Source organism: Haliotis rufescens, unplaced genomic scaffold (genome assembly GCF_023055435.1).
Source record: "Haliotis rufescens isolate VD_foot unplaced genomic scaffold, xgHalRufe1.0.p SCAF_5, whole genome shotgun sequence".
Classification (NCBI taxonomy): domain Eukaryota; kingdom Metazoa; phylum Mollusca; class Gastropoda; order Lepetellida; family Haliotidae; genus Haliotis; species Haliotis rufescens.
Window position 1 is genome coordinate 34,493,494 of NW_025964223.1, and position 25,601 is coordinate 34,519,094.

General features: G+C 39.3%; 2 protein-coding genes across 5 annotated transcripts in view; both read left to right on the forward strand.

The window, feature by feature from the left end:
• The window catches only part of LOC124124713 (ankyrin repeat, PH and SEC7 domain containing protein secG-like), a 268,855-nt gene that overhangs the window by 225,249 nt on the left and 18,005 nt on the right, over window positions 1–25,601 (forward strand). The window lies entirely within an intron of this gene.
• On the forward strand, window positions 753–5,165 carry LOC124136472. Its single transcript, XM_048383893.1, has one exon. The coding sequence runs from the start codon at window positions 2,150–2,152 to the stop codon at window positions 3,035–3,037; it is 888 nt and encodes a 295-aa protein (XP_048239850.1). The 5' UTR covers window positions 753–2,149; the 3' UTR covers window positions 3,038–5,165.

Genomic DNA, 25,601 nt, shown 5'->3' on the forward strand with positions numbered 1-25,601 from the left:
TTTCAGCCAAAGCCGCTTCAGCTCTTCTGCAGTCCAATGTCAAAGTAGATTGGAGCAAGTTGGATCAAGAGTTATACCTAAGAGTTTTCAATTCTGACAAGAACAATAGGTGTCAACACTGTCATGGAATCAACCACCCCACAGAATTCTGCCCTTTAGCCATCCACCAGGCTAGTGCCAACAAACGAGATAAGAATCTCCCACATATGTTCAATCGTAGCCAAGCCCGACCTCGAAACCAAGATGCTCAAGGTCGTCAAATTGTGTTTCATGAAGGACGTCCAGTGTGCAATAATTTCAACTACGAATCGTGTGTACGTCCGAACTGTAGATTTGCTCATGTCTGTGCTGGATGTCAGAAGAATCATGCAATCAAGAAGTGTTCGAAGACATCAGACAAATCAACACGTTCCAAGTGACTACCCCTTAATGCAGTCATATCTCCAATTAAGGTAGACGTGTTACAGCAACAACTGGGAAAACATCCCGATAAACATTTCGTGCAAGAACTGGTTTCGGGGATATCAGATGGGTATTTTACAGGCATAGATCACCCCCCTACTAGGACATATGAGTGCAAGAATTTGTTATCCACCAGAGGACGCAAGAAGTCGGCAGCTGTCGACACTCTTCTGCAACAGGAACGAGACAGGGGCTATCTCATTGGTCCGTTTGATATATCACCCTTCCCAATTCACCGCATCAACCCCATTGGACTGGTCGAAGGAAAGTATTCCAGAAAGCAGAGACTGATTGTGGATATGTCGGCTCCTCACGACGATTGTGTGAATCCCAGCCTCAATTCCTTGATCGACAAGGACAAGTATTCCTTGTCATATGTGACAGTGGATGATGCCATCAATGTCATCAAACAACTTGGGCCAGGATCTGTTATGTGTAAAACTGACATCACAGATGCTTTTAAACTTATACCCATCCACCCTGACCTGTGGCATCTTCACGGTATTAAATGGCGCCAACAGTTTTACTACTTCACTAGACTAGTGTTTGGATGTAGGTCCAGTCCAAAAATATTTGATCAGTTGTCCATAGCCATATGCTGGATAGCCCAAAACTGTTACCAGATACCACTCATTCTTCATCTGTTGGATGACTTCATATGTTTCGCCAAAGACCATTCTCTTGGACAGACTATTATGAACAATATGCTCACTATGTTTCATGACTTGGACATTCCCTTATCTAAAGCTAAGACAGCTGGTCCTTCGGAATGCCTAGAATATCTTGGCATCACCCTGGATTCTTCTCGGATGGAGGCCCGCCTGCCTACGGAGAAAGTGCAGAGAATTGTCACCTTGATCGACCATATAAGCAAGAAAACCCATGTGACTAAGAGGGATCTCTTAGTGATTCTGGGACACATGAACTTTGCCATGCGCATCATTAGACCAGGCAGAAGTTTTATTGGATACCTATTAGGGGTAGCTCACTCGGTTTCCAACCTACGGGACATTGTGCATCTCTCAGCTGACTGCCTGCTGGATTTCCAAATGTGGCGCTACTTTCTTCAAAATTGGAATGGTGTCTCCATGTTTATTACAGACACTATCAACTCACCTGATTTTCAGTTGTACACAGACGCGGCAGCATCTCTTGGATATGGGGGTTTCTTCCAAGGCAGATGGTTTTCATCCACCTGGTCCACAGAACTGTTTAGTTTGGCAGGAGTAAACTTGTCAATAGCACTCTTGGAGTTATTTCCCATTGTGACAGCTGCCCATTTATGGGGACCCTTGTGGTCAAATAAGTGTGTGTGTTTCTACTGTGACAACCAGGCCACTGTTGCTATCATCAACAAAGGCAGATCCCCTATCCCTCTTATCATGCGTTTTATGAGACAATTAACCTTACATGCTATTCAATGGAATTATGTGTTTTGTGCTAAACATGTTCCTGGTGTGGATAATGCTATAAGTGATGCTCTCTCACGATTGCAGATAGCCAGATTTCGTCACCTAGCACCAGATGCAGAGTGTCACCCAACCCCGTGTCCTCAGCTGACAGACCTGATGTACCCGTAACCCATGGAGGAAATATCGAGGCAGACATCGAACTTTTGTGGTCATCAGCTGTGTCTACCAGAACATATCAGGTCTACCAATCAGGAGTTAATGCATTTCTCACCTTCATGACTATGCAGGGGTTCGTGTGGACTACTACTTTACCTCCTATCTCGGAAGACATTCTAATTAGATTTGTGGCTCACTGTTACCGTAGAATGTTGCTACGATATTCTACCATTAAATCATACCTGTGTGGCATTCGGTTTAGGTATTTACAAGTAGGTTTACCTAACCCTTGGACATCCGGTTCTTTAATTCGGTTGCAAACTATTGTGCAGGGGGTAAAAAGACATCAAGGGCTGTCCACATCACCCCGCTTGCCAATAACAACTCCTATCTTAGCTAAGATTGTTATGGCTCTAAATCATGGTGTTTTTGATCCCTACACCTGTGGACTATTGAAAGCAGTGTGTTGTCTGGCGTTCTTCGGCTTTCTCCGTTGCGGAGAATTTGCTTGTGACACTGACAACTTTAATCCAGTTTACAATCTTACCCTTAGAGCTGTGCAATTCTCCAAGATCTCGGCTTCATTCACCTTGCTGTTGGCAGCGTCAAAGACAGATCCATTCCGGAAAGGAGTAACCATCACCTATACAGCCACGGGCAATTGTGTATGCCCTGTAGCTAGTATGCAAGCCTACCTCGTTCAACGCCATCGCTATGCCGTGCATAGTGCTGATCCTTTATTTGTTACGGTAGATGGCAAGGTATTATGCAGGACATATTTCATCGTGCAACTGAAGAAACTATTAAGACTGTGTGGTTATAATGACAATGCCTACAATGGTCATTCCTTTCGAATAGGAGCCGCTACATCAGCAGCCAGTGCTAAAGTACCAGATCACCTCATACAAGTCCTTGGTCGGTGGTCATCTTCTTGTTACACCAGATATATACGTACACCTCAAGATGTTTTGTGGCGGGCTCAAAAAGATATGGCTTATCTTTGTTAACATTGGCCATAATACCCTTCTCCACATCGCCCAGTGTATATATTCATGTTAAATTCATCTGTAAACCTTTTCTTCAAGTGTAATGTATTATCATGATTATTTAGCATATTTCTTGACTCCAATACACATGTTAGTTCACTACATATTCTTATGTTTGTTGTTTGTTCTCTTGGATACAGGTTAGAAATAGTTACCACCTTGGTTATAGGGCATACATTTGTTACATCCTTGTACGACTATGACCAGTTTACTTCTGTGTAGTTAGTTTTTGGGGGATTCTCATTTAAAAAATTAATCATAGGCATATTTCTTAATTCTTTCATGTTCATTTGGCAGAGTATCCGCCGGTAGTTGCGGATATTCATGGCCCCAAAATGTTAGTATTCTCACCACTAGGCCTGGTCATCTCAGCACTTGACACTGCAGGGCGTTTCCCCTCAGGATGGGGTCAAGTGGTTTGCTGTATTACATAAGTAATGGGAATCCCCCAGCCCAAAATAAATAAATCATTATTATTTGTATGTTGCTGTTCTGTTGTGTGTCAGTATAAATTAGTACTCAGGAATTTGAGTTGAGTTTATGGTGACACACAACATTTGCTATGACATGTATGAGTACGTACCTTAGGATGGCATGTGTCTTTTATACACTGCATCTAGTCTTTATTTATTGTTAAGTATGTTTCTTACAGTTACAGAGTCACGTAATTAGACTATAGTAGTTATTTTTAGAATGTAAGGGCAGTAACTCGCACTGCACACCTCATCTGCGCATTGTGATGCGCAGGTTCCTTAGTGGTTTTCGTGCACAATCGCCATTGTTTCTGTTGACACCCACCTCCATCCCCTGCTCCACCAGTTCTGTGGTAATCAGATCTTGTCTACTTAGTATAACAACTATTAAACATGCATGTATAAGGCTTTATACTGGGGATTCCCATTCTTGTGTTAATATATTATCAGAGTTAATAATATATCTCATCAATTACTTAAATACTCTGTCCATGTGCTTATATCCATTAACATTCACCCATGTAACTTCTTATTCTTATTTAATATTTGTCATGCTAACCTCTTTTGCCCAGCGCTTGGGTACTATAATACACTGTCAAGGAGTTTCCCTCCATAGTTATGTATTTTCAAATCACCATGTAATGCATTTTCCCTTCGCAGCTGTTATAGGTAATCTACTGTCGAGGCGTTTCCCTCCAGTTTTATCTGTAATCCACTGTTGAAGGCGTTTTCCCTTTGCAGCTATAATCTGTAATCTACTGTTGAAGGCGTTTCCCTTCACAGCCATAATCTATAATCCACTGTCGAAGGCGTTTCCCTTCGCAGCTATGTTATCGTTAATCCACGGTTGAAGGCGTTTCCCTTCTCAGCTTTATCTGTAATCCACCGTTGAAGGCGTTTCCCTTCACAGCCTTATCTGTAATTCACTGTGGCAGGCGTTTCCCTTCACAGCTTTATCTGTAATCCACTGTTGTAAGCGTTTCCCTTCGCAGCTATTTTATCTGTAATCCACTGTTGAAGGCGTTTCCCTTCACAGCTTTATCTGTAATCCACTGTTGTAAGCGTTTCCCTTCGCAGCTATTTTATCTGTAATTCACTGTTGAAGGCGTTTCCCTTCACAGCTTTATCTGTAATCCACTGTTGTAAGCGTTTCCCTTCGCAGCTATTTTATCTGTAATCCACTGTTGAAGGCGTTTCCCTTCTCAGCTACATCTGTAATCTACTGTTGAAGGCGTTTCCCTTCTCAGCTACATCTGTAATCTACTGTTGAAGGCGTTTCCCTTCTCAGCTACATCTGTAATCCACTGTTGAAGGCGTTTCCCTTCGAAGCTATGTAATCTGTAATCACTGTTGAAGGCGTTTCCCTTTGCAGCTATGTCATTGTAATCTATTGTTGAAGGCGTTTCCCTTCCCAGCTATAATCTGTGGCAGAGTATCCGCCGGTAGTTGCGGATATTCATGGCCCCAAAATGTTAGTATTCTCACCACTAGGCCTGGTCATCTCAGCACTTGACACTGCAGGGCGTTTCCCCTCAGGATGGGGTCAAGTGGTTTGCTGTATTACATAAGTAATGGGAATCCCCCAGCCCAAAATAAATAAATCATTATTATTTGTATGTTGCTGTTCTGTTGTGTGTCAGTATAAACCATCAGTGTACATGCCCGTATCATCATCAATGTACATCACCAGTATCACCATCAAAGTAGATACCCATATCACCATCAATATACAAACACATGTACCAGTATCACCATCAATGTACATAACCAGTATCACCATTAATGTACATAGCCAGTATCACCATCAGTGTACATACCCGTATCACCATCAATGTACATAGCCAGTATCACCATCAAAGTACAGACCCGTATCACCATCAGTGTACATAACCAGTATCACAATCAATGTACATGTCAGTATCACCATCAATTTACATATCAGTATCACCATCAATGTACATACCAGTATCACCATCAATGTACATAGCCAGTATCACCATCAAAGTACAGACCCTTATCACCATCAGTGTACATAACCCGTATCACCATCAGTGTGCATAACCAGTATCACCATCAATGTACATACCAGTATCACCATCAATGTACATATCAGTATCACCATCAATGTACATAACAAGTATCACAATCAATGTACATAACCAGTATCACTATCAATGTTCATACCTGTATCACCATCAAAGTACAGACCGTATCACCATCAATGTACATAACCAGTATCAACATCAATGTACAGACCTTATCACTGTCAATGTACATACCTGTATCACCATCAATGTACATAACCAATATCACTATCGATGTACATAGCCATTATCACCATCATTGTATATAGCCAGTATTACCATCAATGTACATAACCAGTATCACCATCAGTGAACATAACCAGTAACACCATCAATGTACATACCAGTATCACCATCAATGTACATAGCCAGTAACACCATCAATGTACATACCCATATCACCATCAATGTACATAACCAGTATCACCATCAATGTACATACCAGCATCACCATCAATGTACATAACCAATATCACGATCAATGTACATACCCGTATCACTATCGATGTACATAGCCAGTATCAACATCATTGTATATAGCCAGTATTACCATCAATGTACATAACCAGTATCACCATCAATGTACATAACAAGTATCACCATCAATGTACATACCAGTATCACCATCAATGTACATAGCCAGTAACACCATCAATGTACATACCCATATTACCATCAATGTACATAACCAGTATCACCATCAATGTACATACCAGCATCACCATCAATGTACATACCCGTAACACCATCAATGTACATAGCCAGTATCACTATCAATGTACATAACCAGTATCACCATCAATGTTCATACTTGTATCACCATCAATGTACATAGCCAGTATCTCCATTAATGTACATAACAAGTATCACCATCAATATACATACCCGTATCACCATCAGTGTACATAACCATTATCACCATCAATGTACATAACCAGTATCACCATCAATGTACATAACAAGTATCACCATCAGTGTACATAACCAGTATCACCATCAATGTACATTGCCAGTATCACCATCAATGTACATAACAAGTATCACCATCAATGTACATACCCGTATCACCATCAGTGTACATAACCAGTATCACCATCAATGTACATAGCCAGTATCACCATCAATGTACATAACAAGTATCACCATCAGTGTACATATCAAGTATCACCATCAATGTACATACCAGTATCACCATCAATGTACATAGCTAGTATCACCATCAATGTACATACCCATATCAACATCCATGTACATAACCAGTATCACCATCAATGTACATAACAAGTATCACCATCAGTGTACATAACCAGTATCACCATCAATGTACATACCTGTATCACCATCAATGTACATACCCGTAACACCATCAATGTACATAGCCAGTATCACCATCAATGTACATATCCATATCACCATCAATGTACATAACCAGTATCACCATCAATGTACATACCAGCATCACCATCAATGTACATAACCAATATCACGATCAATGTACATACCCGTATCACTATCGATGTACATAGCCAGTATCACCATCATTGTATATAGCCAGTATTACCATCAATGTACATAACCAGTATCACCATCAATGTACATAACAAGTATCACCATCAATGTACATACCAGTATCACCATCAATGTACATAGCCAGTAACACCATCAATGTACATACCCATATCACCATCAATGTACATAACCAGTATCACCATCAATGTACAAACCAGCATCACCATCAATGTACATACCCGTAACACCATCAATGTACATAGCTAGTATCACCATCAATGTACATACCCATATCAACATCAATGTACACACCAGTATCACCATCAGTGTACATAACCAGTATCACCATCAATGTACATACCAGTATCACCATCAATGTACATACCCGTAACACCATCAATGTACATAGCCAGTATCAGCATCAATGTACATAACAAGTATCACCATCAGTGTACATATCAAGTATCACCATCAATGTACATACCAGTATCACCATCAATGTACATACCCGTAACACCATCAATGTACATAGCCAGTATCACCATCAATGTACATAACCAGTATCACCATCAATGTACATACCCGTATCACCATCAATGTACATACCCGTAACACCATCAATGTACATAAACAGTATCTTCATCAATATACATACCCGTATCACCATCAGTGTACATAGCCAGTATCACCATCAATGTACATAACCAGTATCACCATCAATGTACATACCCGTATCACCATCAATGTACATACCCGTAACACCATCAATGTACATAGCCAGTATCACCATCAATATACATACCCGTATCACCATCAGTGTACATAACCAGTATCACCATCAATGTACATACCCATCACACCATCAATGTACATAGCCAGTATCACCATCAATGTACATAACAAGTATCACCATCAGTGTATATAACCAGTATCACCATCAATGTACATACCCGAAAAACCATCAATGTACATAGCCAGTATCACCATCAATGTACATACCAGTATCACCATCAATGTACATAACAAGTATCACCATCAATGTACATAACAGTATCATCAATGTACACACCAGTATCACCATCAGTGTACATAACCAGTATCACCATCAATGTACATACCAGTATCACCATCAATGTACATACCCGTAAGACCATCAATGTACATAGCCAGTATCACCATCAATGTACATAACAAGTATCACCATCAGTGTACATATCAAGTATCACCATCAATGTACATACCAGTATCACCATCAATGTACATAACAAGTATCACCATCAATGTACATACCAGTATCACCATCAATGTACATAGCCAGTAACACCATCAATGTACATACCCATATCACCATCAATGTACATAACCAGTATCACCATCAATGTACATACCAGCATCACCATCAATGTACATACCCGTAACACCATCAATGTACATAGCCAGTATCACTATCAATGTACATAACCAGTATCACCATCAATGTTCATACTCGTATCACCATCAATGAACATAGCCAGTATCTCCATTAATTTACATAACAAGTATCACCATCAATATACATACCCGTATCACCATCAGTGTACATAACCAGTATCACCATCAATGTACATAGCAAGTATCACCATCAATGTACATAACAAGTATCACCATCAGTGTACATAACCAGTATCACCATCAATGTACATTGCCAGTATCACCATCAATGTACATAACAAGTATCACCATCAATGTACATACCCGTATCACCATCAGTGTACATAACCAGTATCACCATCAATGTACATATCAAGTATCACCATCAATGTACATACCAGTATCACCATCAATGTACATAGCTAGTATCACCATCAATGTACATACCCATATCACCATCAATGTACATAACCAGTATCACCATCAATGTACATAACAAGTATCACCATCAGTGTTCATAACCAGTATCACCATCAATGTACATACCCGTATCACCATCAATGTACATACCCGTAACACCATCAATGTACATAGCCAGTATCACCATCAATGTACATACCAGTATCACCATCAATGTACATACCCATATCAACATCAATGTACATAACCAGTATCACCATCAATGTACATAACCAGTATCACCATCAATGTGCACAACCAGTATCACCATCAATGTACATACCAGTATCACCATCAATGTACATACTAGTATCACCATCAATGTACATGCCAGTATCACTATCAATGTACATAACAAGTATCACCATCAATGTACATACCAGTATCACCATCAATTTACATAACAAGTATCACCATCAATGTACATAGCAGTATCACCATCAATTTACATACCCGAAAAACCATCAATGTACATAGCCAGTATCACCATCAATGTACATACCCGTATCAACATCAATGTACATAACCAGTATCACCATCAATGTACATAACAGTATCATCAATGTACACACCAGTATCACTATCAATGTACATGCCCGTATCATCATCAATGTACATAACCAGTATCACCATCAAAGTAGATACCCATATCACCATCAATATACAAACACATGTACCAGTATCACCATCAATGTACATAAGCAGTATCACCATTAATGTACATAGCCAGTATCACCATCAGTGTACATACCCGTATCACCATCAATGTACATAGCCAGTATCACCATCAAAGTACAGACCCGTATCACCATCAGTGTACATAACCAGTATCACAATCAATGTACATGTCAGTATCACCATCAATTTACACATCAGTATCACCATCAATGTACATACCAGTATCACCATCAATGTACATAGCCAGTATCACCATCAAAGTACAGGCCCGTATCACCATCAGTGTACATAACCCTTATCACCATCAGTGTGCATAACCAATATCACCATCAATGTACATACCAGTATCACCATCAATGTACATATCAGTATCACCATCAATGTACATAACAAGTATCACAATCAATGTACATAACCAGTATCACTATCAATGTTCATACCTGTATCACCATCAAAGTACAGACCGTATCACCATCAATGTACATAACCAGTATCAACATCAATGTACAGACCTTATCACTGTCAATGTACATACCTGTATCACCATCAATGTACATAACTAATATCACTATCGATGTACATAGCCATTATCACCATCATTGTATATAGCCAGTATTACCATCAATGTACATAACCCGTATCACCATCAGTGTACATAACCAGTATCACCATCAATGTACATAGCCAGTATCACCATCAATGTACATAACAAGTATCACCATCAGTGTACATATCAAGTATCACTATCAATGTACATACCAGTATCACCATCAATGTATATACCCATATCAACATCAATGTACATAACCAGTATCACCATCAATGTACATAACAAGTATCACCATCAGTGTACATAACCAGTATCACCATCAATGTACATACCTGTATCACCATCAATGTACATACCTGTAACACCATCAATGTACATAGCCAGTCTCACTATCAATGTACATACCCATATCACCATCAATGTACATAACCAGTATCACCATCAATGTACATACCAGCATCACCATCAATGTACATAACCAATATCACGATCAATGTACATACCCGTATCACTATCGATGTACATAGCCAGTATCACCATCATTGTATATAGCCAGTATTACCATCAATGTACATAACCAGTATCACCATCAATGTACATAACAAGTATCACCATCAATGTACATACCAGTATCACCATCAATGTACATAGCCAGTAACACCATCAATGTACATACCCATATCACCATCAATGTACATAACCAGTATCACCATCAATGTACATACCAGCATTACCATCAATGTACATACCCGTAACACCATCAATGTACATAGCCAGTATCACTATCAATGTACATAACCAGTATCACCATCAATGTTCATACTCGTATCACCATCAATGTACATAGCCAGTATCTCCATTAATGTACATAACAAGTATCACCATCAATATACATACCCGTATCACCATCAGTGTACATAACCAGTATCACCATCAATGTACATAGCCAGTATCACCATCAATGTACATAACAAGTATCACCATCAGTGTACATAACCAGTATCACCATCAATGTACATTGCCAGTATCACCATCAATGTACATAACAAGTATCACCATCAATGTACATACCCGTATCACCATCAGTGTACATAACCAGTATCACCATCAATGTACATAGCCAGTATCACCATCAATGTACATAACAAGTATCACCATCAGTGTACATAGCCAGTCTCACTATCAATGTACATACCCATATCACCATCAATGTACATAACCAGTATCACCATCAATGTACATACCAGCATCACCATCAATGTACATAACCAATATCACGATCAATGTACATACCCGTATCACTATCGATGTACATAACCAGTATCACCATCAATGTACTTACCAGTATCACCATCAATGTACATAACAAGTATCACCATCAATGTACATAACAGTATCATCAATGTACACACCAGTATCACCATCAGTGTACATAACCAGTATCACCATCAATGTACATACCAGTATCACCATCAATGTACATACCCGTAAGACCATCAATGTACATAGCCAGTATCACCATCAATGTACATAACAAGTATCACCATCAGTGTACATATCAAGTATCACCATCAATGTACATACCAGTATCACCATCAATGTACATAACAAGTATCACCATCAATGTACATACCAGTATCACCATCAATGTACATACCCGTAACACCATCAATGTACATAGCCAGTCTCACTATCAATGTACATAACCAGTATCACCATCAATGTTCATACTCGTATCACCATCAATGAACATAGCCAGTATCTCCATTAATGTACATAACAAGTATCACCATCAATAAACATACCCGTATCACCATCAGTGTACATAACCAGTATCACCATCAATGTACATAGCCAGTATCACCATCAATGTACATAACAAGTATCACCATCAGTGTACATAACCAGTATCACCATCAATGTACATTGCCAGTATCACCATCAATGTACATAACAAGTATCACCATCAATGTACATACCCGTATCACCATCAGTGTACATAACCAGTATCACCATCAATGTACATATCAAGTATCACCATCAATGTACATACCAGTATCACCATCAATGTACATAGCTAGTATCACCATCAATGTACATACCCATATCAACATCAATGTACATAACCAGTATCACCATCAATGTACATAACCAGTATCACCATCAATGTGCACAACCAGTATCACCATCAATGTACATACCAGTATCACCATCAATGTACATACTAGTATCACCATCAATGTACATGCCAGTATCACTATCAATGTACATAACAAGTATCACCATCAATGTACATACCAGTATCACCATCAATTTACATACCCGAAAACCATCAATGTACATAGCCAGTATCACCATCAATGTACATACCCGTATCAACATCAATGTACATAACCAGTATCACCATCAATGTACATAACAGTATCATCAATGTACACACCAGTATCACTATCAATGTACATGCCCGTATCATCATCAATGTACATCACCAGTATCACCATCAAAGTAGATACCCATATCACCATCAATATACAAACACATGTACCAGTATCACCATCAATGTACATAACCAGTATCACCATTAATGTACATAGCCAGTATCACCATCAGTGTACATGCCCGTATCATCATCAATGTACATCACCAGTATCACCATCAAAGTAGATACCCATATCACCATCAATATACAAACACATGTACCAGTATCACCATCAATGTAAATAACCAGTATCACCATTAATGTACATAGCCAGTATCACCATCAGTGTACATACCCGTATCACCATCAATGTACATAGCCAGTATCACCATCAAAGTACAGACCCGTATCACCATCAGTGTACATAACCAGTATCACAATCAATGTACATGTCAGTATCACCATCAATTTACATATCAGTATCACCATCAATGTACATACCAGTATCACCATCAATGTACATAGCCAGTATCACCATCAAAGTACAGACCCTTATCACCATCAGTGTACATAACCCGTATCACCATCAGTGTGCATAACCAGTATCACCATCAATGTACATACCAGTATCACCATCAATGTACATATCAGTATCACCATCAATGTACATAACAAGTATCACAATCAATGTACATAACCAGTATCACTATCAATGTTCATACCTGTATCACCATCAAAGTACAGACCGTATCACCATCAATGTACATAACCAGTATCAACATCAATGTACAGACCTTATCACTGTCAATGTACATACCTGTATCACCATCAATGTACATAACCAATATCACTATCGATGTACATAGCCATTATCACCATCATTGTATATAGCCAGTATTACCATCAATGTACATAACCAGTATCACCATCAGTGAACATAACCAGTAACACCATCAATGTACATACCAGTATCACCATCAATGTACATAGCCAGTAACACCATCAATGTACATACCCATATCACCATCAATGTACATAACCAGTATCACCATCAATGTACATACCAGCATCACCATCAATGTACATAACCAATATCACGATCAATGTACATACCCGTATCACTATCGATGTACATAGCCAGTATCAACATCATTGTATATAGCCAGTATTACCATCAATGTACATAACCAGTATCACCATCAATGTACATAACAAGTATCACCATCAATGTACATACCAGTATCACCATCAATGTACATAGCCAGTAACACCATCAATGTACATACCCATATTACCATCAATGTACATAACCAGTATCACCATCAATGTACATACCAGCATCACCACCAATGTACATACCCGTAACACCATCAATGTACATAGCCAGTATCACTATCAATGTACATAACCAGTATCACCATCAATGTTCATACTTGTATCACCATCAATGTACATAGCCAGTATCTCCATTAATGTACATAACAAGTATCACCATCAATATACATACCCGTATCACCATCAGTGTACATAACCAGTATCACCATCAATGTACATAACCAGTATCACCATCAATGTACATAACAAGTATCACCATCAGTGTACATAACCAGTATCACCATCAATGTACATTGCCAGTATCACCATCAATGTACATAACAAGTATCACCATCAATGTACATACCCGTATCACCATCAGTGTACATAACCAGTATCACCATCAATGTACATAGCCAGTATCACCATCAATGTACATAACAAGTATCACCATCAGTGTACATATCAAGTATCACCATCAATGTACATACCAGTATCACCATCAATGTACATAGCTAGTATCACCATCAATGTACATACCCATATCAACATCAATGTACATAACCAGTATCACCATCAATGTACATAACAAGTATCACCATCAGTGTTATAACCAGTATCACCATCAATGTACATACCTGTATCACCATCAATGTACATACCCGTAACACCATCAATGTACATAGCCAGTATCACCATCAATGTACATACCCATATCACCATCAATGTACATAACCAGTATCACCATCAATGTACATACCAGCATCACCATCAATGTACATAACCAATATCACGATCAATGTACATACCCGTATCACTATCGATGTACAAAGCCAGTATCACCATCATTGTATATAGCCAGTATTACCATCAATGTACATAACCAGTATCACCATCAATGTACATACCCGTATCACCATCAATGTACATACCAGTATCACCATCAATGTACATAGCCAGTAACACCATCAATGTACATACCCATATCACCATCAATGTACATAACCAGTATCACCATCAATGTACAAACCAGCATCACCATCAATGTACATACCCGTAACACCATCAATGTACATAGCTAGTATCACCATCAATGTACATACCCATATCAACATCAATGTACACACCAGTATCACCATCAGTGTACATAACCAGTATCACCATCAATGTACATACCAGTATAACCATCAATGTACATACCCGTAAGACCATCAATGTACATAGCCAGTATCAGCATCAATGTACATAACAAGTATCACCATCAGTGTACATATCAAGTATCACCATCAATGTACATACCAGTATCACCATCAATGTACATACCCGTAACACCATCAATGTACATAGCCAGTATCACCATCAATGTACATAACCAGTATCACCATCAATGTACATACCCGTATCACCATCAATGTACATACCCGTAACACCATCAATGTACATAAACAGTATCTTCATCAATATACATACCCGTATCACCATCAGTGTACATAGCCAGTATCACCATCAATGTACATAACCAGTATCACCATCAATGTACATACCCGTATCACCATCAATGTACATACCCGTAACACCATCAATGTACATAGCCAGTATCACCATCAATATACATACCCGTATCACCATCAGTGTACATAACCAGTATCACCATCAATGTACATACCCATCACACCATCAATGTACATAGCCAGTATCACCATCAATGTACATAACAAGTATCACCATCAGTGTATATAACCAGTATCACCATCAATGTACATACCCGAAAAACCATCAATGTACATAGCCAGTATCACCATCAATGTACATACCAGTATCACCATCAATGTACATAACAAGTATCACCATCAATGTACATAACAGTATCATCAATGTACACACCAGTATCACCATCAGTGTACATAACCAGTATCACCATCAATGTACATACCAGTATCACCATCAATGTACATACCCGTAAGACCATCAATGTACATAGCCAGTATCACCATCAATGTACATAACAAGTATCACCATCAGTGTACATATCAAGTATCACCATCAATGTACATACCAGTATCACCATCAATGTACATAACAAGTATCACCATCAATGTACATACCAGTATCACCATCAATGTACATAGCCAGTAACACCATCAATGTACATACCCATATCACCATCAATGTACATAACCAGTATCACCATCAATGTACATACCAGCATCACCATCAATGTACATACCCGTAACACCATCAATGTACATAGCCAGTATCACTATCAATGTACATAACCAGTATCACCATCAATGTTCATACTCGTATCACCATCAATGAACATAGCCAGTATCTCCATTAATTTACATAACAAGTATCACCATCAATATACATACCCGTATCACCATCAGTGTACATAACCAGTATCACCATCAATGTACATAGCCAGTATCACCATCAATGTACATAACAAGTATCACCATCAGTGTACATAACCAGTATCACCATCAATGTACATTGCCAGTATCACCATCAATGTACATAACAAGTATCACCATCAATGTACATACCCGTATCACCATCAGTGTACATAACCAGTATCACCATCAATGTACATATCAAGTATCACCATCAATGTACATACCAGTATCACCATCAATGTACATAGCTAGTATCACCATCAATGTACATACCCATATCACCATCAATGTACATAACCAGTATCACCATCAATGTACATAACAAGTATCACCATCAGTGTTCATAACCAGTATCACCATCAATGTACATACCCGTATCACCATCAATGTACATACCCGTAACACCATCAATGTACATAGCCAGTATCACCATCAATGTACATACCAGTATCACCATCAATGTACATACCCATATCAACATCAATGTACATAACCAGTATCACCATCAATGTACATAACCAGTATCACCATCAATGTGCACAACCAGTATCACCATTAATGTACATACCAGTATCACCATCAATGTACATACTAGTATCACCATCAATGTACATGCCAGTATCACTATCAATGTACATAACAAGTATCACCATCAATGTACATACCAGTATCACCATCAATTTACATAACAAGTATCACCATCAATGTACATAGCAGTATCACCATCAATTTACATACCCGAAAAACCATCAATGTACATAGCCAGTATCACCATCAATGTACATACCCGTATCAACATCAATGTACATAACCAGTATCACCATCAATGTACATAACAGTATCATCAATGTACACACCAGTATCACTATCAATGTACATGCCCGTATCATCATCAATGTACATAACCAGTATCACCATCAAAGTAGATACCCATATCACCATCAATATACAAACACATGTACCAGTATCACCATCAATGTACATAACCAGTATCACCATTAATGTACATAACCAGTATCAACATCAATGTACAGACCTTATCACTGTCAATGTACATACCTGTATCACCATCAATGTACATAACCAATATCACTATCGATGTACATAGCCATTATCACCATCATTGTATATAGCCAGTATTACCATCAATGTACATAACCAGTATCACCATCAGTGAACATAACCAGTAACACCATCAATGTACATACCAGTATCACCATCAATGTACATAGCCAGTAACACCATCAATGTACATACCCATATCACCATCAATGTACATAACCAGTATCACCATCAATGTACATACCAGCATCACCATCAATGTACATAACCAATATCACGATCAATGTACATACCCGTATCACTATCGATGTACATAGCCTGTATCAACATCATTGTATATAGCCAGTATTACCATCAATGTACATAACCAGTATCACCATCAATGTACATAACAAGTATCACCATCAATGTACATACCAGTATCACCATCAATGTACATACCAGCATCACCATCAATGTACATACCCGTAACACCATCAATGTACATAGCCAGTATCACTATCAATGTACATAACCAGTATCACCATCAATGTTCATACTTGTATCACCATCAATGTACATAGCCAGTATCTCCATTAATGTACATAACAAGTATCACCATCAATATACATACCCGTATCACCATCAGTGTACATAACCAGTATCACCATCAATGTACATAGCCAGTATCACCATCAATGTACATAACAAGTATCACCATCAGTGTACATAACCAGTATCACCATCAATGTACATTGCCAGTATCACCATCAATGTACATAACAAGTATCACCATCAATGTACATACCCGTATCACCATCAGTGTACATAACCAGTATCACCATCAATGTACATAGCCAGTATCACCATCAATGTACATAACAAGTATCACCATCAGTGTACATATCAAGTATCACTATCAATGTACATACCAGTATCACCATCAATGTACATACCCATATCAACATCAATGTACATAACCAGTATCACCATCAATGTACATAACCAGTATCACCATCAATGTTCATACCTGTATCACCATCAATGTACATACCTGTAACACCATCAATGTACATAGCCAGTCTCACTATCAATGTACATACCCATATCACCATCAATGTACATAACCAGTATCACCATCAATGTACATACCAGCATCACCATCAATGTACATAACCAATATCACGATCAATGTACATACCCGTATCACTATCGATGTACATAGCCAGTATCACCATCATTGTATATAGCCAGTATTACCATCAATGTACATAACCTGTATCACCATCAATGTACATAACAAGTATCACCATCAATGTACATACCAGTATCACCATCAATGTACATAGCCAGTAACACCATCAATGTACATACCCATATCACCATCAATGTACATAACCAGTATCACCATCAATGTACATACCAGCATTACCATCAATGTACATACCCGTAACACCATCAATGTACATAGCCAGTATCACTATCAATGTACATAACCAGTATCACCATCAATGTTCATACTCGTATCACCATCAATCTACATAGGCAGTATCTCCATTAATGTACATAACAAGTATCACCATCAATATACATACCCGTATCACCATCAGTGTACATAACCAGTATCACCATCAATGTACATAGCCAGTATCACCATCAATGTACATAACAAGTATCACCATCAGTGTACATAACCAGTATCACCATCAATGTACATTGCCAGTATCACCATCAATGTACATAACAAGTATCACCATCAATGTACATACCCGTATCACCATCAGTGTACATAACCAGTATCACCATCAATGTACATAGCCAGTATCACCATCAATGTACATAACAAGTATCACCATCAGTGTACATATCAAGTATCACCATCAATGTACATACCAGTATCACCATCAATGTACATAACCAGTATCACTATCAATGTACATAACAAGTATCACCATCAGTGTACATAACCAGTATCACCATCAATGTACATACCCGTATCACCATCAATGTACATACCCGTAACACCATCAATGTACATAGCCAGTATCACCATCAATGTACATACCAGTATCACCATCAATGTACATACCCATATCAACATCAATGTACATAACCAGTATCACCATCAATGTGCATAACCAGTATCACCATCAATGTACATACCAGTATCACCATCAATGTACATACTAGTATCACGATCAATGTACATGCCAGTATCACTATCAATGTACATAACAAGTATCACCATCAATGTACATACCAGTATCACCATCAATTTACATAACAAGTATCACCATCAATGTACATAGCAGTATCACCATCAATTTACATACCCGAAAAACCATCAATGTACATAGCCAGTATCACCATCAATGTACATACCCGTATCAACATCAATGTACATAACCAGTATCACCATCAATGTACATAACAGTATCATCAATGTACACACCAGTATCACTATCAATGTACATACCCGTATCACCATCAATGTACATACCTGTATCACCATCAATGTGAATTGCCAGTATCACCATAAATGTACATACCCGTATCAACATCAATGTACATAGCCAGTATCACCATCAGTGTACATACCCGTATCACCATCAGTGTACATAACCAGTGTCACCAACAATGTACAGACCAGTATCACCATCAATGTGCATAACCAGTATCACCATCAATGGTACATACCCGTATCACCATCAATGTACATATCAAGTATCACCATCAATGTACATACCTGTATCACCATCAATGTACATACCCATATCACCATCAATATACATTGCCGTATCACCATTAATGTACATACCCGTATGACCATCAATGTACATACCACTATCACCATTAGTGTACATAAGCAATATTACCATCAATGTACATACCAGTATCACCATCAATGTACATAACCAGTATCACCATCAATGTACATACCTGTTTCACCATCAATGTACATACCCGTATCACCATCTATGTACATACCAGTATCGCCATCAATGTACATACCCGTATCACCATCAATGTACATACCAGTATCACCATCAATGTACATAACCAGTATCACAATCATTGTGTAATAGGCGCGCCTTGCCTGAGGCGGCCAAGTGACAGCAGAGTTCACTGGCTCCAGGGAGTGTTCTAGTTCGAATCCCACTGCTGACTCATGGCCCTTTGCGTTGTGTTTTATTTGATGTTAACTGTCTGGTTTAACCATGAGTCAGCTAACTGGTGACACTCCTGTGAGACTCTGTGGTTGGGTTCATGCATCCGGCGGGTGAAAAGGGAAAAAACAACTTGTTAAAAATATAATGATTTTTAATACAACAAAAGTAAACTAATTTACAAAATATAAAATTAAGAAATCCAACAATCTTACGGAAGAAGCTATCTATACCTACCCTAAACCTACTTAATCCTAACCCTACTTAATCCTAACCCTACTTCTCCCCCACGAAAACCCCCTTACACAAACTATATCAACAAATCTACCTACATCCTCATTTCTTCCCCAACCCAGCTACATCAAACCTATTCTATAACCTAACTAGTGAGACGTCTTGTTAAACAAGAGACTGCTACAATCTTTCCCCGCATCGGAGTGGACTTACGTGTCCGGGAATCCGGAGCTCTTAAGACACTGAACGCTGCAGTGCCAGGTCCTTATATACCACTAGGCTGACCCTTGACCCGATTAAGGAAAACTCCTGTCGTACAGCCATTGGCCAGCAACCCTATCGCGACCAATCAGGGCGTTCCTACCATATTGTGCTCGGCGCATCATAGCTTGTGGCGGAACATACAACAAGCGGCTCGAGCACTCAAGCAGGAAAACACCCACACCAAAAGGAAACAATTGACGGCCAAAACGTGAGTAATAAGAGAGATAATTGACTACAAGAAACATCCAGATGTACTTATATCGAATTTATAGGATGTTTCTGATAGGTTCTAAAAATAGCCACCCAATGTCCCTTACTTATGTTAAATTACGTGGCCTCCTACATTCCTCCAGCCTTAGATCAAAATTACCCCAAAATTTTGTCCCAAAAATACTCAATAACTTTCTTCTTACAATACCAAACGTTCACACTCATACAACTTTACAGAGTAAATATCAAAAATATTTAAAAAACAAACAAACACAACTGCATTATTTTTATGGAAGTAAATCACAAATTGTCTCTCTTTTGTTTGTTTTCTTTTCTTTTCAGTCGGAGCTGAAGCTTGCCATTGCTTCTCTCTCTTCCCGCTGCTCTTCCTCCCGAGATATTCTTCTGCTGAGGGCATGCCGGCAAATAATAGCTTCCTCCTTTAGCTGTTGACGATGAGGGGAATGTGTCCTCAAAGAAGAATCTGTCGTCCAGGTCCCGGATTGTACAGGGAAGCGATTCGGAAGAACATGAGTTCCGGGTGGCAGGTAATGCTGGTTGGGACAGTGTACCACAACAACCTGCCCTGGAGGGACGTGTGAACAAACATGCTTCCGAACATTAGACGACCTGATGAAACTCTTTCTGCATGAAGAGCACTGGTATATGGTGGAAGTCGCTTTGTGCATAGCAATCCAGTGGTCCAGGTAACTACCATACCTATGGTACCACTGCCCAGAACACATATCTACAGGGCATTTCATTCCCCCATGCAGCCAAGAGGGACGATCATTATCAAGGGCCCATATGTCCTGTGGATCTGCATTAATCTCCATGTTAATACTGAAAACAAAACACAGAAAATATATTCTGTGCAATAAAACAGAACAATCTACAGGGAAGCAAAGAAAACAAAACAACATACTACCAAATAGAACAGCTTATTCTCCTTATTCTCCTTATTTGGATGCTGTGTCCAATGGAATAAATCTAAACTATATACAACTCCTACGGGGAATATCTGTCCCTTGGTCGAACAACACGCCCCAATCTAGATCTAACCAACGGTGCTTCAAATCTAACATCCCCCTCCACCCTTGAAGTTGACATATCTATGTCATCTAAATAGGTCCTGTCATTGACAATTTCCTCTGACATAGAAACTGAAGTATCAATACTCAGATCAGGATTTCCCTCAGAAACCAACCAATTTTGTGGGACTGGCTCACCTTCAAAATGTACACTTATCACAGGACTATTTCTGCTACGTTGTATCTGATAAGTGACACCAGACAACTGCTCTATCACAAGATATGGACCTTCCCACCCAAGTCCTAGTTTCTGGTTAGTCAAACGAATGTCCCCTTCTCAAAAGACCTGTTCTTTAAACCCTGATCATAATTCTTTTTCTGAGTTGCAGCCGCAACACCCAACTGATCTGAGGCAAATTGAAAAATCTCTTGAATCATCTCTTTCAACCACTTGACATAAGAGACTGGACACTGTTCAATACGCCAGGTGGATGACCCACCATGACGTCTAATGGTAACCTGACTTCACGCCCTAGCATCATAAGATTTGGAGAACAATGAGTGCTCTTATGCTCACTTGCTCTGTATGCCATGAGAATGTAAGGAAGGTGATCATCCAAATCAAGAGGCTCTTGGTGAACATAGATGGATAACATTTGTCTTTGGGTACGATTAAATCGTTCCACCGGGCCATCAGACTGAGGACGATATGGAGTTGTTCTGGTCTTATCTATACCCAACAATTTGCACATTTCCTTAAACAAATGGGATTCAATCTCCCTTCCCTGATCTGTATGGAGCTGCTGTGGACAACCAAATCGGCAAAATACCTCGGAGACCAATTTGTCTGCCACGGTTAGGGCAGTGTGGTCGGGTATAGCAAAAGCCTCTTTTCACTTCGTGAAATAATCTCCTACAACCATGATGTACTCATTGCCATGGCGACTGACTGGTAGAGGACCTACAATGTCAAGGGCAAGGCATTCCATAGGGGAGCGAATCTTAAATTGTTTAAGTGCAGCTTTGCCTCTTCCAGGACCTGGTTTGCTACGGGCACAGAACGTACATGTCTTACACCAACGTTTGATGTCCTTTGACATCCCTGGCCAATAAAACCTAGCCTGGATTGCTTTTGATGTTTTGTCTCTACCAAAATGACCGGCTTTTCGATTCACATGCAAGTGCTCAAAAACATTATTGCGAACTATTGCTGGAGCAACCATCTGCAATCTTGTCCCAAAGAAATCTGATTCAACTTCCCTATACAGGAGACCATTTTTCACCACCAGACAATTCCACTGACCCCACAAACTTTTTACCTCAGATGACAAATCTATTATAGATAATTGGGATGGTTGATCAGAACCTTCAGACAGCAATTTCAAAATTGGACCAATCCCCAAATCAGCTTGCTGTCCTTCCAACAACTCATCTTGGGTCCAAACAGGCAACTAGTTACAGACGTTGCTAGTACTAGCACCATGATGCTTTGGTGAGATTTGCTCACTCTGTGTCTCAGGAGACAGACCACTATCATCAGTGACAGAAGTGACACTATCACTAAGATCAACTGAACCAGAAGGTTGAAGAACAACTGGAGATAAAATCTGATCTGGACCATCTTTGTCTGATACTTCTTCAATACTTGAGATCCTATCCAGCCGTGAGGAGGACTGTTCACAGTCTTCTTTACACAGACCTTGAGAGCTACAATCCTTACATTCCTCAAATCCACATCTCCTTCAAGGTCTACGGGACATAGCATCTGCATTCTGATGTTTTGTACCAGCTCTGTACAGTATGTCAAAGTTGTTGGTTTCGATGACACTTAACCATCGTGCTAGGATACCTTCAGGATCTTTAAAATTCTTCAACCAAATCAACGGAGCATGATCTGTGCAAAGAAGAAACTTTCTACCATGGAGGAAATGCCTGAAATACTTGAGAAATGTAATCACAGCTAACAATTCTCGCTTGGTTGTACAATAGTTTCGTTGGGCTGGGACTAGACTTTTACTGGCATAGGCGATAACCTTTTCTGTACCATTCTGTACTTGCGACAGAACTGCACCCAGACCATATGCACTAGCATCTGTATCTAAGACAAAAAAAAACTGATCCTGATGGAATGCCAATACAGGAGCACTCAAGAGACATTGCTTCAGTTTTCGGAAAGCACCTTCACAAACATCATTCCAAACAAAAGGGACACCTTTTCGTGTAAGTCTTGTGAAATTGTGAACAAAATTTCGATAGTACCCGACGAGCCCAAGGAAACTGCAGACCTCAGACCGGGTTTCTGGCTGTGGCCATAATTCTACACAATTTGTCTTCTCAGAACTACATGTTATACCTGCTGATGAAACCACATGGCCCAAAAATGCAACTTCAGTCTGGAAAAGTGTGCACTCCTTTGGTTTTAGCTTCAAATTTGCCTGTCGTAATTGTGAGAAAACCATCCTAAGATTTCCCAGTGCATCCAAATAACAAAGGCATTTTTTCCACCTTAACTTTCCTAGCACACAATCCATCAACTGTTCAAACGTTGCTGGTGCATTGGTTAGACCAAAGGGCATGACATTGAAATGATATAGACCCATGTGAGTAGCGAAAGCAGTCTTAAATACTGAACAGCATTGAAAACGCACCAGCAATAAATCTTGAAATGTTACAAAAACAACTTGAGCAATGACCGATTTTAATTATAACAGACATAGACGGATTATTAAGAAAGACGACAAAGGAAACAGTAATACCACACAGTAATTACATTTACGTCATCAGTGTAAGGAAGACACATAGGGTTAAAATGAAATGTCAATCTCTGGTAGTGCCCACCATTGGCAGCAACACAGGCCATGCAACGTCTTCTCATTGATCGAATAAGTCTGCGAATAGTGTTCTGGGGCATTGCACTCTTGACGGAGTGTATCTTCAAGTTCTCTCAGGTTCTGTACTTGCAGACGACGTGAGAGGCATTGACCCAGGTAATCCCATAAATGTTCAACTGGCGATAGATCGGGTGACAGGGCTGGCCATGGAAGCAGAGGCACAATATTGTTTGCTAGGTACTGTGTTGAAACACATGCTGTGTGCGCTCTTGCATTATCTTGATGGAAGGTGTGCATATCCTGGTGCTGATGAAAGAATGGGATGACGTGATTTGCCAATATGTTATTCCTGTAGTAAAGGGCATTAACTCTTCCACGACATACATGGAGCTCTGTTGATGGTGATGACTTATGCCGCCCCACACCATGACACTCCCTTCCCCCCCATAGAT

Bases quoted from the DNA above. Each gene is read 5' to 3' on its own strand.
- LOC124136472 (XM_048383893.1), top strand. From the start codon at position 2,150: ATGACTATGCAGGGGTTCGTGTGGACTACTACTTTACCTCCTATCTCG.